The 15,393-nt window shown below is 36.9% G+C and overlaps 1 protein-coding gene across 3 annotated transcripts in view; it reads right to left on the bottom strand.

Moving 5' to 3' along the window:
• ttc28 (tetratricopeptide repeat domain 28) overlaps positions 1-15,393 on the bottom strand; it is a 322,836-nt gene that overhangs the window by 14,350 nt on the left and 293,093 nt on the right. For all 3 annotated transcript variants that reach the window (XM_077243763.1, XM_077243764.1, XM_077243765.1), the window contains 2 exons: positions 12,775-12,919; positions 5,639-5,779 (listed from right to left, as the gene is read on the bottom strand). In XM_077243763.1, the coding sequence (XP_077099878.1) occupies positions 5,639-5,779; positions 12,775-12,919 (286 nt within the window). The remainder of the gene's footprint in view (positions 1-5,638; positions 5,780-12,774; positions 12,920-15,393) is intronic.

Here is a 15,393-nt window from a genome sequence, read left to right as displayed (position 1 = left end):
CAAACACACATGACCAAATCACACAGACTGTACCTTTAAAACTAAATCAAATCTGTTGCATGTTTCATTCGGCTAGTGCTGTCTAGTTATAACTCTGACTTTTTTGTGTCTGACTTTTCTGACAGTTTTGTGTAAAAAAAATAAAAATAAAATGGAATAATGAGTCAAGTCATCAATGTGATGTTAAATATAGGCCTAATGGTTGATATTGCTTTCAGTTCAGCTGTCAAACTGCACACTAGATGGCACTGTACACCTAAAAAACAGCTCGTTCGTTTACTGTCATGTTCCTGAAAGAAGGACAGTCATCATGTGTCAAAAAATGTAATTAAATAGAAATACACAATCACAAAATGTGTTTTATTGTAAACATCACTGTGAACCTTTTAGAAGAAAGATAGAATTACAGCTGTACAAATAATAATAATAATAACAATAATTAATAGTGTTATTCTGTATACTGATGGCAAATAATTATAATAACAATAAATAAAATAATTACAATATTTAATAATATTATATTGTATACTTATGACAGATATTAGAATAATTAAGAATAATTAATAACGTTATATTGACAATAATGACAGCAAAATATATTTATTATAATAATATTAATAACAACAACAACAACTCACAGTGTTATACTGTATACTAATGAAAAATAATATTTATTATTACTATTTTAATAAAAATTAGAAAAATTGTGAACAATCAATAATGTTACATTGTATATTACTGGCAAATATAATTATTATCAGAACAATTAAGAATAATTAAAAGTGTTATATACATAATAGTATAATAATAATAGTGTTATACTGTAAGCTAATGACAAATAATTATTATTATTATAAACAAATAATAATAATAAAACAATAATTAGAATAATTAAGAATACTTAATGTTATATTTTATACTAATAACAAATAATGATAACAATAATAATAATAATTATTATTATTATAAACAAATAATAATAAAAAATAATGATAATAATTAAGAATACTTAATTAAGAATACAATTTAAATATTGTTGAATTGTATACTAATGACAAATAATAATTATTATTACAATAATTAAGAATAATTAATAGTGCTATATTGTATAATATTGACAAATTATAATAATAATAAAAATAACTACAACAATTAATAGTTATACTGTATGCTAATGACAAATTATATTATAAAATATTATATTAATCAATAATAATAATAATAATATATTGTATATACTAATGGCAAATATAATAATAATAATTATTAGAAGAATTAAGATAATTAGATTATTGATTAATAATAATAATATATTCTTGGCAGAGGAATTGTCATTTTTATTTTTTATTAAATGTAATAATTTATTGTTCATAATTGTCTTTTATCAGCTATAGATGCCATATAGCTGTGAGTTTCTGATTTGACCACATTCATCTTTATGAATCCGCAGGTGAAATCCTCGTAACACATGCAGCCTCGAGAAGTTCATAACTGTAATCTACAGTAACACGTCACTCTGGATCTCGTGAAATAAAGACAGAAGCCACACATCACCGTACGGATGACATCAAACACGTCGTTATTAAAGAATCAGTGTAGGTGTAACGACTGCACATACTCCAGGTGTAATCGCCATCACTATGGTAACTTCCTTCCCACTTTCTGTCACGGACGACGTCTATCATTACACACATTCAAAGAGATAACAAACCTTCCAGCACACACACACACAAACACACAAACACACACACACACACACACACACACACACACACACACACACACACACACACACACACACACACACACACACACACACACACACACACACACACACACACACACACCGGTGGCTCGTTCTCCCAAACTCTGGATTTATTCAGAGATTAATTGGGTGATCAAACACGCCCCGTTTCCCCTGTGAGGATCGTCAATGTTTCATGAGCATCAGCGCCAATCAAACCACAGGCCGACGAGAGAAGGGGGCATTATTTAAGGGAATAATCCATAAAATAAGTTTTATTTAAATAATTTTTTAATACTTTTGGTAATTTTATTACTTTAACTTTATTTCATTAAGTTTATGTCAAGTTTTTATGTTTAATTTGAAGTACTAAAATAATTAAAACTATTGAAAACTGTTTAAAAAAAGCTTAAATAAAATAAACATTCAAAGAAAAACTTGAACTTGAAGTAAACTGACTACAATAAAGCTAAATATAAATATGAACAAAATTTATAAAAATAACAAAAGTGCATAACAAAATTACTAAAACTTAAACCAAAAATCAAAATGAAATGAAAAAAAAAGCTAATATTAATAAATACTATAGTGGTATATGAATGCACTATATTCCATCTCTAATCAAGAAATCAGACTAAAATTTAACTGGTTAATCACTGATCATCTTCATTTTATCTATACGGTGATCTACCGATAATCTATACCAGATTAGTGAACAAATCCCTCTCACTGAGTTTTTGAGCTGGATCAGAAGATTCATTAAGGAACTATTCTTTTGAGTTGGATCTTTTTTTAGTATTTAAACTGTTTTCAGTGAATTAACCCTTACATTTGGGTCTGTCAAATATGGACAAACCCAGCCATTGGGTAATATTTTTACATTACATTTTTAACCCAAAGTTTGGGTTTATCCATATTTGACCCAAAGTTGGGTTAAAACAACCCAGCATTTTTAAAGTGTGCAAATCTATCTTCAGAACACTTAAAACACAGCCATTTCAACCAGTTCAATGATGTTTATTTGTCATTTTGGAGTTTGACAGCCCCTGGCCCTCATTCACTTTCACCACACAGAAAAGGCCAGTCTTCAGGATACTCCTCAAAAATTCTCCTTGCTTTAGAAGAAAGAAAGTTTGAGTGTGAGAATGAGTGAACATTTGCTTGTTTAACACAGTGGCACAGGCTCATTAGGGCAGATGAGGAGTGAATGGTGCTCTTTGTTTTAATGCATATGAAGATATGTACGGCGCAGAGAAGCGAAGCTCTAATGATGACCGTTCTGACCCCGTCTTTAACAACCTCTCCTCCAGCCCTCCATGTTCCTGTCGTCGCTGTCGTCCTCCTCCCTCCCCCTCTTTCACCGCTAATAACCAGCTTTCGTTCTCTCGTAATGAATCAGGATGTGAAGGACTCGACTGAATGCTGAACTATCATTCGTACTGGCGCCATAATTATCACCCGTCAAAGTCGTCCTTCTTCTCCAGCAGCGTTTAGATCCATTATGAGCAAAAATGTTTAATAATTGCTTAATGATTTGGTGTTTGATTGGGCTTTACTATTTGAGTGGTTTCTCCTCTTGTAGATTAACACCAAATGGTTATTTTGGTATAATATAAACATATGCCATATCTAGAAGAGGAAACTCTTAAAAAAAAAAAATTTCTTAAAATTTCTAGAAATAACTTTCTTTATAAAAAAAAAATAGATAACAAGTTTTAAAAATCTTATGATGGTACACAAGTAGGGTTGGGTATAGTTTGAATGTTAACGATTCTTATCGATTCCTAATATTGATTCCAATAAGGGTAAAAAAAAAAATCAATCTTATTGCAAAACTTTTCATTGTATCTGAATACCATGAACAAAAATCAACATGATAAAGAACACTAACACAAGTAACTTTAGCCTGTGGTTAAAAAAAAAACATAGCAAAAACAACTAGCCTAACTAATATAAATGTCAAGCATTTTTAAAGACAAGTAAACACTAAATCACAGCAAATAAATACCTCAAGTATTCGATTCCAGGATATAGAAGTATATCAATTGATTTTTAAAGGGGTCATGAACTGAGAAATCAAATTTTACTTGAGCTTTTGACATTTAAGAGTTCATCATACTATAAGAATATCCTGTACGTTTCAAAACTGAAAACCTCCTTGTTTTACTGTAACTAAACCCAGCAAACGACTCGTCCTAGAATGTGTCCATCTATGACAGACAGTGAACCTCTGCAGAAAAACGACGCCCACTCCATAATTGCTACTTTGGCCCCGCCCACTGGTGCGTTAGTGAGATGAAGAGGAGTGAAGAGCAATACAGGATCACTGGACTAAAAATAGCATTACCTTCCAAAGGATCCTAATGCTAGGAATGTGGTTATTTATTTTCAACAATGTGAATGTCTCAGTTGAGCATTATTTATTTGTATTCGGTACATTTCACTGTGGATTCCTTGGTAAATCAGTTGCAATTTCGGCGCAGGCTTTCCAAACAGACTTTTACAACATGGACTCCACAGTAATGCCACAACATGCAAGTGACTGTGTTCATTATAATGCCTGATGTGTGACCAGTGATTTCTGATATGTAATGATTTATGTACAGTCAGATGTTATTCAGTATATCAAACCAGTGATAAAACGGTCAACGGTCAATTTTTTCTCTAAGTAGCATGAAAATAATCTATTATTTAAACTGTGATTAAATTATAGAACACTCCCTTTACAATCTCTGGAGCTGTCAATCAAACAGTTTATCATCGACTGAGTTCTGGACTCTCACCAAAACTCCTGTTATAATCAACGAATCTCTTATTTACATTGTGTTTGCACTGTTATGATGAAAGCATTCGTTATTGTGCAGAAATCAAGTTGCAATGACGAGATCACTGCATTCATGAGCTCATGATCGGCTACAATGGTCATCACTGCAACCTTTCATGCCACGATCTAAATATAATGCTATAATCAACACTTTTCACGATTAATTAACCTTGAGCCGTAATAGTAAAAACGTGCTTTCGAGAGAGTTCCACATGTAATACTTAGCTATTTCATATGCAAAGATGTCAGCCAATCACAGCAGTGGATGTTTACACTGAAGTCTCTCAGCAGACACGCCCCTTCAAACAGAGCGTTCAAATCAGAGGCTATAATCAGGGTAGGAAAAATGCCTTTTAATTGTCAATTATGACCATTTTTGTTGTAAAAATCATACTAACATTATACGTGCACCCCAGGAAACATTATAAAACAATAAAATAATGCAGTTCATGACCCCTTTAAGATGTTTTACTGGAAAGCTAATCAATATCATGACTCATCTCTGCACAATTTACCTTCATTTAGGTCTTGAAAAATACTCTCAGAAATAACACCATAAAAATAGTCCACACAACTCACAAGCTCCAGATCAACTCTTCTAAAGCAATATGAACAAAATGTAACTTGTTATTCACTGATAATCTTTACTTACAGTAACCAGACCAGTAAACAAATCATTCACCGTGATCATGTGACCTAGATCAAACGATTCATCAAAGAGATCCAAATCATTAATACCTGATTCACCAGAACCGTTCTTTTGACTTGGATTTTTTCAATGATTCATTTAATCACTACTCAGGTAGATTTTCAGTGAGTAAAACAGTTTAATTTGGGTCTCTTGCTTAAAAAAATCTATCATTTAACTTCAGATAACTTCTATCATATAACAAGCAATTTTTGTTTCACAAAGTTTCACAAAACTTTAATGGTGTTTATTTGTCATTTTGCCCTCCTTCACTTTCATTATAGGCCTACTAAAAAGAACATCTTGAAATACTCTCAGAAAGCTCTTAAAAGCGTTCAAAGGTTTTCTGAGCCACTTCCTGTGAGGATTGTGTGTGTCTGACCTGTTGAAGAGGTTGTTTCTGGAAACCATCCTCAGGAAGCCGGTCGGGTCGGTCACTGAGTTGAGTTTATTATTCAGTTCTTCAAACTGCTGGTCCAGAAGGTCTCCAGCTTCACTCTCAGTCTCGCTGCTGGAACACGCTCTGAAATACACCAACACAACGCCATTTATTCAAGCAATAAGACATCAAAGTGAGAGTTACAGTGATTTTACCACAAAACATGGTGCAATCCCTGCGAAGGAACTTGGCTTATTGCTTTTTTGAAAAGAAAAAAGAGCAATAAATAATTGAATGTAGTAAAACTAACAATCATAACAATAAACATTACTTCTAGCAAGTATAGTTCTTTATTCAACAATAATGGAATACTTGATTCTGATAGGCCAATCATGGAACAGGTCATAATCTTTACAAGAGAGTTCCAAAGAGTAAAACTCTTATTAATTTCCTTTTAATTTTTATTAATCAAATAATAATTTTTTTTATGTTAACTTGCAAAGCATTAAAAACTGACCTAATGTACGCTAGGTTCTTAATCGATGATGTATGCTTTTTCTTTCAACTCATTTTTGAAATACTCGTGTTAAACAGTGGAATACCTGGTGAAAAATTACATTACCCATAATTCTGCAGAAAAACCGCACCAAACTAACTCTTTAGCACCTGAACACTCCCATGAAGCACTGAGAATGATGTGGTCAGTTACACTGTAAAAAAAGTTTCTGCCTTACATTTTTAAGAACAATCAGCTTGGATGTTTAAGTCATTTCAACTTAAATTACATTAAACTGACTTTAAATAAATTAATAAATAAAGATACATTTTTTTTTTAGTTAAAGTAATGTAAAAACAAATGTCAACTTATTGATCATAATTTTTTACAGTGTATGCTCTCAAACTACTTAATCATTTTCATATATATATGCATATTTTGCAATAAACGTAAAATATACTGTTTTATATTGTCATGCTTCAAATCAAGGTTTGTAAGGTTGTGATTTACCTCGTTGCTGGTTCGTTTGGTTCATGGTTTATTACTCTTTAACAAAGACTTTTTTTAAAAATCCTATGGAAAAATTAATGTGAAAAATACCGGAACCAAGGCTGCTGAAAAAGTGGGCACTCAATCGCTACAAATAATGGTTATTATAATAAGGCGGAGATGTCAATTTTAATTGTTCCAATTATTTCTGCATGTGAGATCTTCACTCTCCTTTCACCATGAAACACTTTAGTTTTACAACTGATTCAAATATTATTCAAACAATATATGAGCATATGCATATTTGAGATCATATGAATCAATTCTACTGACAGTTTCTTTTATGTCAGTCTTTATTTCTCTGAAACATAACTATTAACTCAATTAAGTTCCTCAGCTACAAAAGCGCAACATCTGAGTGATGAAACGCTCCCCGCTTATCAAACACTCTCTTTTTATATCAAGACATGCACATGTTTGTTGACTTTTCATTCCCGAGATCCATTGAGATGCAACACAAAATAACAGAAACAATGTTATAAACGACCAAACAACTCGAGCACAACGACAGCCACAATCACTGATAATTACTCGGCGTCTGAGGAACGCGTGAGCACATTTTTCTGATTAGCTTTAATGAAAAAACAGATCTCTTCAGTAATCCGACTCATCTGAGACGACACACTTGGATACCTCAATTGGGTTAATAAGGTTTTATCAACCTCACCTCAATTACACACTAAACGTGCTTCATTTGTACCTAATGCACGACACAGATGCTGATTATTTTGGACGCACTATCAGATGGCATTAAAACATGTGGAGATGAAGAGATTCGAATGCTCTGAATAGCTCATTAGCACGTGTTTACTTGAGCACTTCGCTCTGAGAATGAAAGGAAACGTCTGGTAATCGTGTCCCCTAGATTTCCAAACTATTCCGAGGCACCAACGTTCCTCTCATTTTGTGTCCTTAATCTCCGCAAACATGTTCACACTCCCTCTCGAGACGCAAGCCGTCCCAAATCCTGTTGAAATGTTAATTTAATTCTTTGTCACGACACAGTTTTTATAGGATGGGAATAATCTCGTTTTGGTGCCAACTAGAAATGAAAAGCATCGAAGATGCTGGAAAATGAGATCTGCTCTTGTGCTTAAAGTGACCCAGTCATGGGGCGAGCGCTTGCATCTGCGACCCGTCCGCGTGCCGAGCTGTAGTGGATGTGGGAAGTGTGCATTGGAAATGAAGATGGCTGGGATGTGAAGACAGGGCCGTGGGCTACATGTGTCAGGCAGAGATATGCGAGGATGCTCTGAAAGGAAAACCTTCCTAACAGCCTTACAGGAACGGGAACGCTCACCTGGAGAGCAAAACAAGGCTTTCCTCTGCTGCCTGCCATTTATTCTTACCAGGTTTGTAATTAGTAGTAAACCTGGGATATTAAAAGACCAAATTCAATATACACCTTAATGACGATGGATATTATGTACAGAAAAGTAAATGAACCCAACGAGCAATTCCTCATTAAGCGTTTCTCCATAGAAAGCCATTATAAAGGATACAATGCTAAACCTTTTCAGCGTGTTGCATTCATATTCTGGGCTCATCGAGGAAATGTATATAGTATATGCAGGGGTGTAGTACCAAATTTTGTGCCCTGGGTACAAACCATCTAGCTGTGCCCCCCGCCACGTACTTTTGATTTTAGCGCGGCGACTTCTCCTGCGGGGGGGGATGTGAGAGACGGAGACGGACTTTTGACTTGAGCTCGGCGTCTTCTAAGGGCCCCCCCCCCCCCTGCCTCGGACCCTGGGTACTCGGTACCCTTTTTCCCCCTGCTACCACGCCCCTGAGTATATGCATCATCAATAAGGTGTATACTGAATTTGATCTGTAAATATCACTGGACCTTAAAAGGGTCCTATTGTGTATATATAAACGCAGAAAAAATGGGCAGGGCCTGGTCGAGTTAGTTAGTAATGTGTTAAACTGGCGGTTATGGGAAGGGGCGGGACATTTCCCTAACACACTCGAAGCGCTCGACCAATCACAACACACTGATCCAGCTGACCAATCAGAGCACAGTGTGCTTTTCAGAAGGAGGGACTTCATAGAGACAGGAAGTAAACAGAGCGTTACTGACAGACTGGGAAGAGAGTCTGTCCTGCTGGTCTGTTTTGCTCTCCAGGTCTCCGCGCCGGTCATGTGACTGAAAACTTTAAATAGTGAGCGAACCTGATCCAGAGTTATACTGTATACTATTGATCATCTCAGGACAAAGTGAAATAAAACTGCAAAATGTACAATATTCCTATATGAAAGTAACAGTCTTTTATAGAGTGTAACTCATGTTTATAGTGTATTTTATTGTACTTTTTTTGTGTTTATTGATTGTTGTGTGCAGCCTTGGCAGTTCTTTTTCTCTCGTCTGTGGGAGTAAAAATGGCAAATACAACTCAGTGGAAGCTGTTTCCCAGCTAAAACTGAACACACTGTCTGCGGCGGACGCTTTTGAAAGCCATTTCTGCTGAGACAAGCAGCAATAAGAATGCATTAGCCTATAATATGCAAATTATACATAATCAACAGCGGATTATTTCCTCAAATTAGGCCGAATTGCTTCATGAACCATAACTCAAACCACAGCTTCACATCAACCACACAAACAAACTCAAATGGACCTGGGAAAAGACTCAACACTGTAGTGTGAAATGTCTCAATTAGTGGCGTTTACTTGGTCAATTATCACTATTATTGCTGCTCATACTGAGTGTTAATGATTGATCAAACCCTTAACCATATTAAATACAACTGTACAGCAACATCCGGGCAAACACCCTTCATGCCGCTGAGTTTTGCATGGACAAGCACTAGTCAAATTAACAATCCAGCTGAAATTGTGCATTAATCACAGAATTATTCTGATGAATCTCACGAGCAACGCAATGATCTGTCTCGACTAAAGGGTGGAAGAGGTCTCGCTAAACGAAGCATAATCACTCATATTGCAGACGGTCGCGGGTATCACAGATCCTGTTCGTGCCTCTTTCTCTCCGCACAATGAATGGGGTCTTCAAAGGTGGCATATTGCACCCAACCAAGTGGAAAAGATTGCTCGAAGCCCCTCAGTCGAGCGCTAAATTATATTTTAATGGGCAGGGATGAGCGCAGAGCTCGCTGGGAGAAGCCATCACACCTCTAGTGACTAATGCACTGGCACCAGAGACACGCAGCCTTCCACGCGCGTACAATAATGGCCTTTGTTTCAGGCTGCTGCTTAATTCACACCGAGAGCTTCTGACGTTCTGCCATCCTTCTCTGCATTCTGCTCCTCCAAACCTGCCAGCGTCTTCACCTAATTACATGTCAGAGTACACTCAACACTGCAGCAGCGACTCCTCTCGAAGCCTCCATGTGAGAGGTGAATAACTCCCAGAGATCAGTGCGTTGTGGCCTCCAGCCCCGCTGTGGCGTATGACAGCATCGCTGAGATGTTCCTGCAGGGCATTAACACACACATGCACACTCATCCCTGCTGCGCTCGATGCCACCAACCAACCAACCATCCATCAAGGAATATTTAGGAGGTTGCAGACTTTCACACTAACATGCACACAGATGCATTCTGCTGCACTGTAACGGCCATGTGCACTGGACATGCTCTTTTATGGGGAAAGACATTCTTAAATCTTTCCTAGCAACACCCTAACATCCAGTGCACCCTAAAAATCATCTAGGAACGTCCTAACAAGCATTCAGAAAACCGTAGCGATGCCCACTTAGACTAACCTAGCAATCAGTGTTTGAAATTAACACCCGTCAACCCGCCAAATGCGGGTGAAAATCAACTGTGGTGGGAAACGCTGTCAAATCACGAGCCAATTGGCGTTACTGATTATATTTACTCACTTTGCAGGGGAAGTTCGTGTAAGACAAATCTGCGCAGATTTAGCACAAATACTCAACTCGGGAGTCGTGAGTCATCATGATGTATTGAATACAGCGCATTGCGAAGAATCTGCTCATATCTGACTCACTTGAACACGTCACAACGCAATAAATAACGGCACGCTTGTTCATTTGCATTGAAGCAATAGCGAGGATTAAAAAGCACTGGGTTAACAGAAAAGACAATGTTATTTTCCAACATCATAAAAAAATTTTTGTCGACCTAAGATACATTTTTGGTACAATATTATATGATGAGAATTAAAGAGGAAGGGAGGAGAAGGCTGGATGACGGGATCTTATTTGAATAAGAAATTAACGTATGAAATCCAAATTTTATATAATATATACCTGCATAGACGTTGGGGTAATTTATGAGATGCGCTCCAGTTCACGCGCCAGCGCCTCCGTGTCCTAATTATATTGTCTACTATATTTGCTTCTTATTTATTAATCCAGTCAATTTGTTGATGAAAACATTGATTGAAATGAAGATACAATTTATACAAAACGAAATTCACTTAAAACAAAACTTAATATGTGGTCAGAATTATGTCTGACCCATTCCAAATGTTTTCCGATATATGGTGACTCAAGCACTGATGGACCAAAGAGCGCGCATTTCGACATTTGCAGTAAAAACTTGAAATATAAATTCTCAGAAAATGCATTTAATACCAATATATTGAAACGTCTGTTTATATAGCCTACTCCATTAATAAAGGAGTCCGGACATTGGAAAAATATCAGTCCACATGCGTTTTATATTTATTTTGAGGGAAATAGACATGCATGCATGCGTGACACAAAAAATCTTTAACTTTTAGGTAACAAAATATTTTTTTGAAAATTCTACTAGACTACCGTTACTAATAAATCATGAAATTTCACACATCCACCATCTCTTGAGTTTTATTAAAAATCTTTAACTTTTAGGTAGCAAAATATTTTTTTAGTAATTCTGTCAATTACACAAGGTTAGATTTCATGTGAAGGTAAATTGGAGCGGCCACACTGGAATTGGAGCTGTGCGTAACGCCCACAGACGTGAAATGAACGAGACAGAGGCTGTCCGGTACTGTCTGAAATGGTTAACTCTGTGGCGATGCATGTGCAAAACAGATTTAACTAATCATAAAGTCAATCAGGATACATTACACAGCCTACTATAGGCATACACTACACTCAAGTATCCCGCCCCCCTCTCACAATATAGTTCCCACGTCCCTGTATACCTGTAACAATATGAATCTGGTTAATTTCTTTTTCTTTTATTTTGGGCTAGTAGAAGTTCTGAATGGCCGGTAACTTAAAAATATAGTAGCCAAATTGGCCGATGAGTTAATTTCAAACCCTGTTAGATGCCATAGGAACCACTCAGACTAACATAGCAATGCCCTGTGAGTTTTGCACAGGCAAACACCATTCATATTAGGGAATATCTAAATTATGAATAACTAGTGACTGGTCTGGGCAATAAGTTTGATGTGTCATGCATACGCCACCAGATTATCTCCTTTTATATCTCCTTGATATAAAAAATAAGGTTCATAGTAGAGCTGCACGAATCTGGATTAAATGAGAATCACGATTCTTCTACGATTCTGAACAGACAACGAAACAAAATAACCAGAGGTTTAAAATTTTAAATGTTTAATTAATCTGAATTATATATATAAAAAAAAAACTCTGGTTGAATGAATGATTCAATGACTCACTTATAAATACTGCACTTGTTTCATTACTGTATGAATCAGTGTTTTTTGAACAAATCTCTCCAATGAATGATTCAATGACAGACACATTTTCTAACAGACACTTGTCTCGATGTAATTGATGAGATCCTTATTTGAAGCGTCAAGTAACTTTCAAAAGGTGATTTGCTCTATTTTCATCGCTAAAGAAATCAGTGTTTATAAACTTTTTTCTCACTTCTGTGATAATTTGAATATTTGTCACACAGAAATAATGATACTGTGAGGTTGAAAAGACTGTTTGTGAAGCTGTTTCATACATGTTAACGGCTCTCTCTGGATCAGCGGCAGAGGATTCTGGCAAACACAGATCTGAATGTTCGCTGTGATTCAGTCGCAGCTGCATCGTTGTCGTTTAAGAATAAGATTGCGTGAGTGTTTGATTCAAAATCGCGATTAATTGTGCAGCTCTAGTTGAAAGTAATCAGTTTCCACACATGACATGCACTCACCTGCTGTAGTAGGAGTCCACACCCAGAGCTTCACGGGCATTAGCGATGTGTTGCTCCAGAGACGAGGGCATGACGCCCCCACCGGCCTCCTGGAAGTCCTCCGACGCGCCCTCACCCAGATACACCTCGTGAAACTTCAGGATACCTGTCAGACGGAGAGCAAAGCAGATTCAGACAAAGGTCTTTATATAACTATATTACTTATCAAAACAAATATGATTGTGGTGATTATTATTATTAATAATGTTAATTATGAACAATATTGCTGGTGGTGATGTTTTATAAAAGCAATACATAATGAGAGGTGATTCAGTACAGTGATTTCAAGGTAACATTTTACAATAAGGTTAATTAGTTAATGTTAGTTAACTACCTTAGTTAACATGAACTAAGAATGAATAATAGTTCTTCAAAATGTATTAATCTTAGTTAATATTAATTTCAACATTTACTATTACGTTCTTAATATCAAAGGTTGTATTTGTTAACATTAGTTATTGCACTGTGAACTAACATGAACAACCAATGAACAGCTGTATTTTTATTAACTAACATTAACAATTATTAATAAATGCTGTAATAAATGTATTACTCATTATTAGTTTATATTAGTTAATACATTATTGTAAAGTGTTACTGATTTCGCCATCACACTCAAAGGTCAGATGTAAATTATAATCATTCAGACTGGACAGAACAGGTCTCAAACTCCAGTGTTTTAGACACAAAGTGCGTGCTTTGCCTAATAATGAAATTAGAATAATGTATAGAGCCACACAAGAGTCCCGAGCAAGGTCAGCAGTCTCCAGTGACAGGCTGAAATCTAGTTAGGTGAATTTTGTAAATGAGCAAAAGCACTCCCGCTTTCAGATGTACGCTGGTTTGATGTGTCTTTCTGCTACAGACGTCAATGTTGGAATACATAAATAAATGAGCTTCAAGTCCAGAGAGATGCAGACGTGTGTGAGTGCGTGTACCCGGATTTTTAGTGTACTAAAACTAACACACAGACACATATATATGTATATGTTTTATTTATATTTATGGAGTGTGTTTTAAGTGTGTGTGTGGTTGTGCCTGGTGGCATTAGGGAGGCAGGTGGTACTGCCGCTTTGCATTAATTCCCAGCTTTTTACCAGCTCCACCAAACAGCAGGCGGCACAATGAAGCCGTGGGGAACAGAAGGTGTGAGGAATACCACAGTGTGAAACTGAGCATGTGTACGTGTGTGTGTGTGTGTGTGTGTGTGTCACTCGATGCTATACTTTTGAAAGTGAAGCAAACCCAGATTTAGGTCAAACAACAGTTTTTTTTCATGTAGGATGAGGTTCAGCCAAAATCACGGCGTGTTTGAGTGTGTAACAGCTGCCTTCTGGCTAATTAATGACTTAAAATACCTGCCATCAACTTTTAATCTAAGTATTTTTTTAAAACTGTATCTTTTTAATGTTTTTCTTTCTTGTGCTTTCTTCATGAAAATATGAATTTTTGTCCTGTGTTCCCAACTTGCTACATTTACAAATGTATATGTATGTACGCAGAGGTATACAGTCCAGGTTCAGAAAGTAAAAGTCCTCCTCGGTATTTTGTTCCAATCACCTGGATTTGCTAATTAGCAGTTTTTCAGCCAGGAGATAGAACTAATTAGTGAAATCAGCTGACTGAGTTCATGGGTGGAATAAACATATGGCAGGACTTTTACCTTCTGACCCCTGGACTTTATGTATGTATATTTATGTAAATATGTACATGAAGGCTATTATTTACATCAGTAGTCTTTAGTTTATTGACATATTTTTTTTTTTTTTTTTTTTTTGATCTGTTAGTGTAAAGACGAGGAGTGTGTGTTGTGTTGGTGGTGTGTGTTCAGACAGACAGACAGTGTCTCAGCGTGTCTCTGATGAAGGGTTCAGGCGTGTGCTGTGTCTGTCTGACACCTCCATCACCCCCCCCCCACCCACATCACATCACTCCATCGCTTCAGTCAGTCTTAGCTCAACACACACACTACACCACACCTCCATCACCCCCCCCCCACCCACATCACATCACTCCATCACTTCAGTCAGTCTGAGCTCAACACACACACTACACCAGACCTCCATCACCCCCCCACCCACATCACATCACTCCATCGCTTCAGTCAGTCTGAGCTCAACACATACACTACACCACACCTCCATCACCCCCCCACCCACATCACATCACTCCATCGCTTCAGTCAGTCTGAGCTCAACACACACTACACCACACCTCCATCACCCCCCCACCCACATCACATCACTCCATCGCTTCAGTCAGTCTGAGCTCAACACACACACTACACCACACCTCCATCACCCCCCCACCCACATCACATCACTCCATCGCTTCAGTCAGTCTGAGCTCCACACACACTACACCACACCTCCATCACCCCCTACCCACATCACATCGCTTCATCGCTTCAGTCAGTCTGAGCTCAACACACACACTATATCACACCTCCATCACCCCCACCCACATCACATCACTCCATCGCTTCAGTCAGTCTGAGCTCAACACACACACTACACCACACCTCCATCACCCCCTACCCACATCACATCGCTCCATCGCTTCAGTCAGTCTGAGCTCAAC

This window comes from Siphateles boraxobius, unplaced genomic scaffold (assembly GCF_051911475.1).
Source record: "Siphateles boraxobius isolate OS27281-9 unplaced genomic scaffold, OSU_SipBor_1 25, whole genome shotgun sequence".
Classification (NCBI taxonomy): domain Eukaryota; kingdom Metazoa; phylum Chordata; class Actinopteri; order Cypriniformes; family Leuciscidae; genus Siphateles; species Siphateles boraxobius.
The sequence above is the reverse complement of the archived record's forward strand: the minus strand, read 5'-3'. Positions and strand labels throughout refer to the sequence as shown.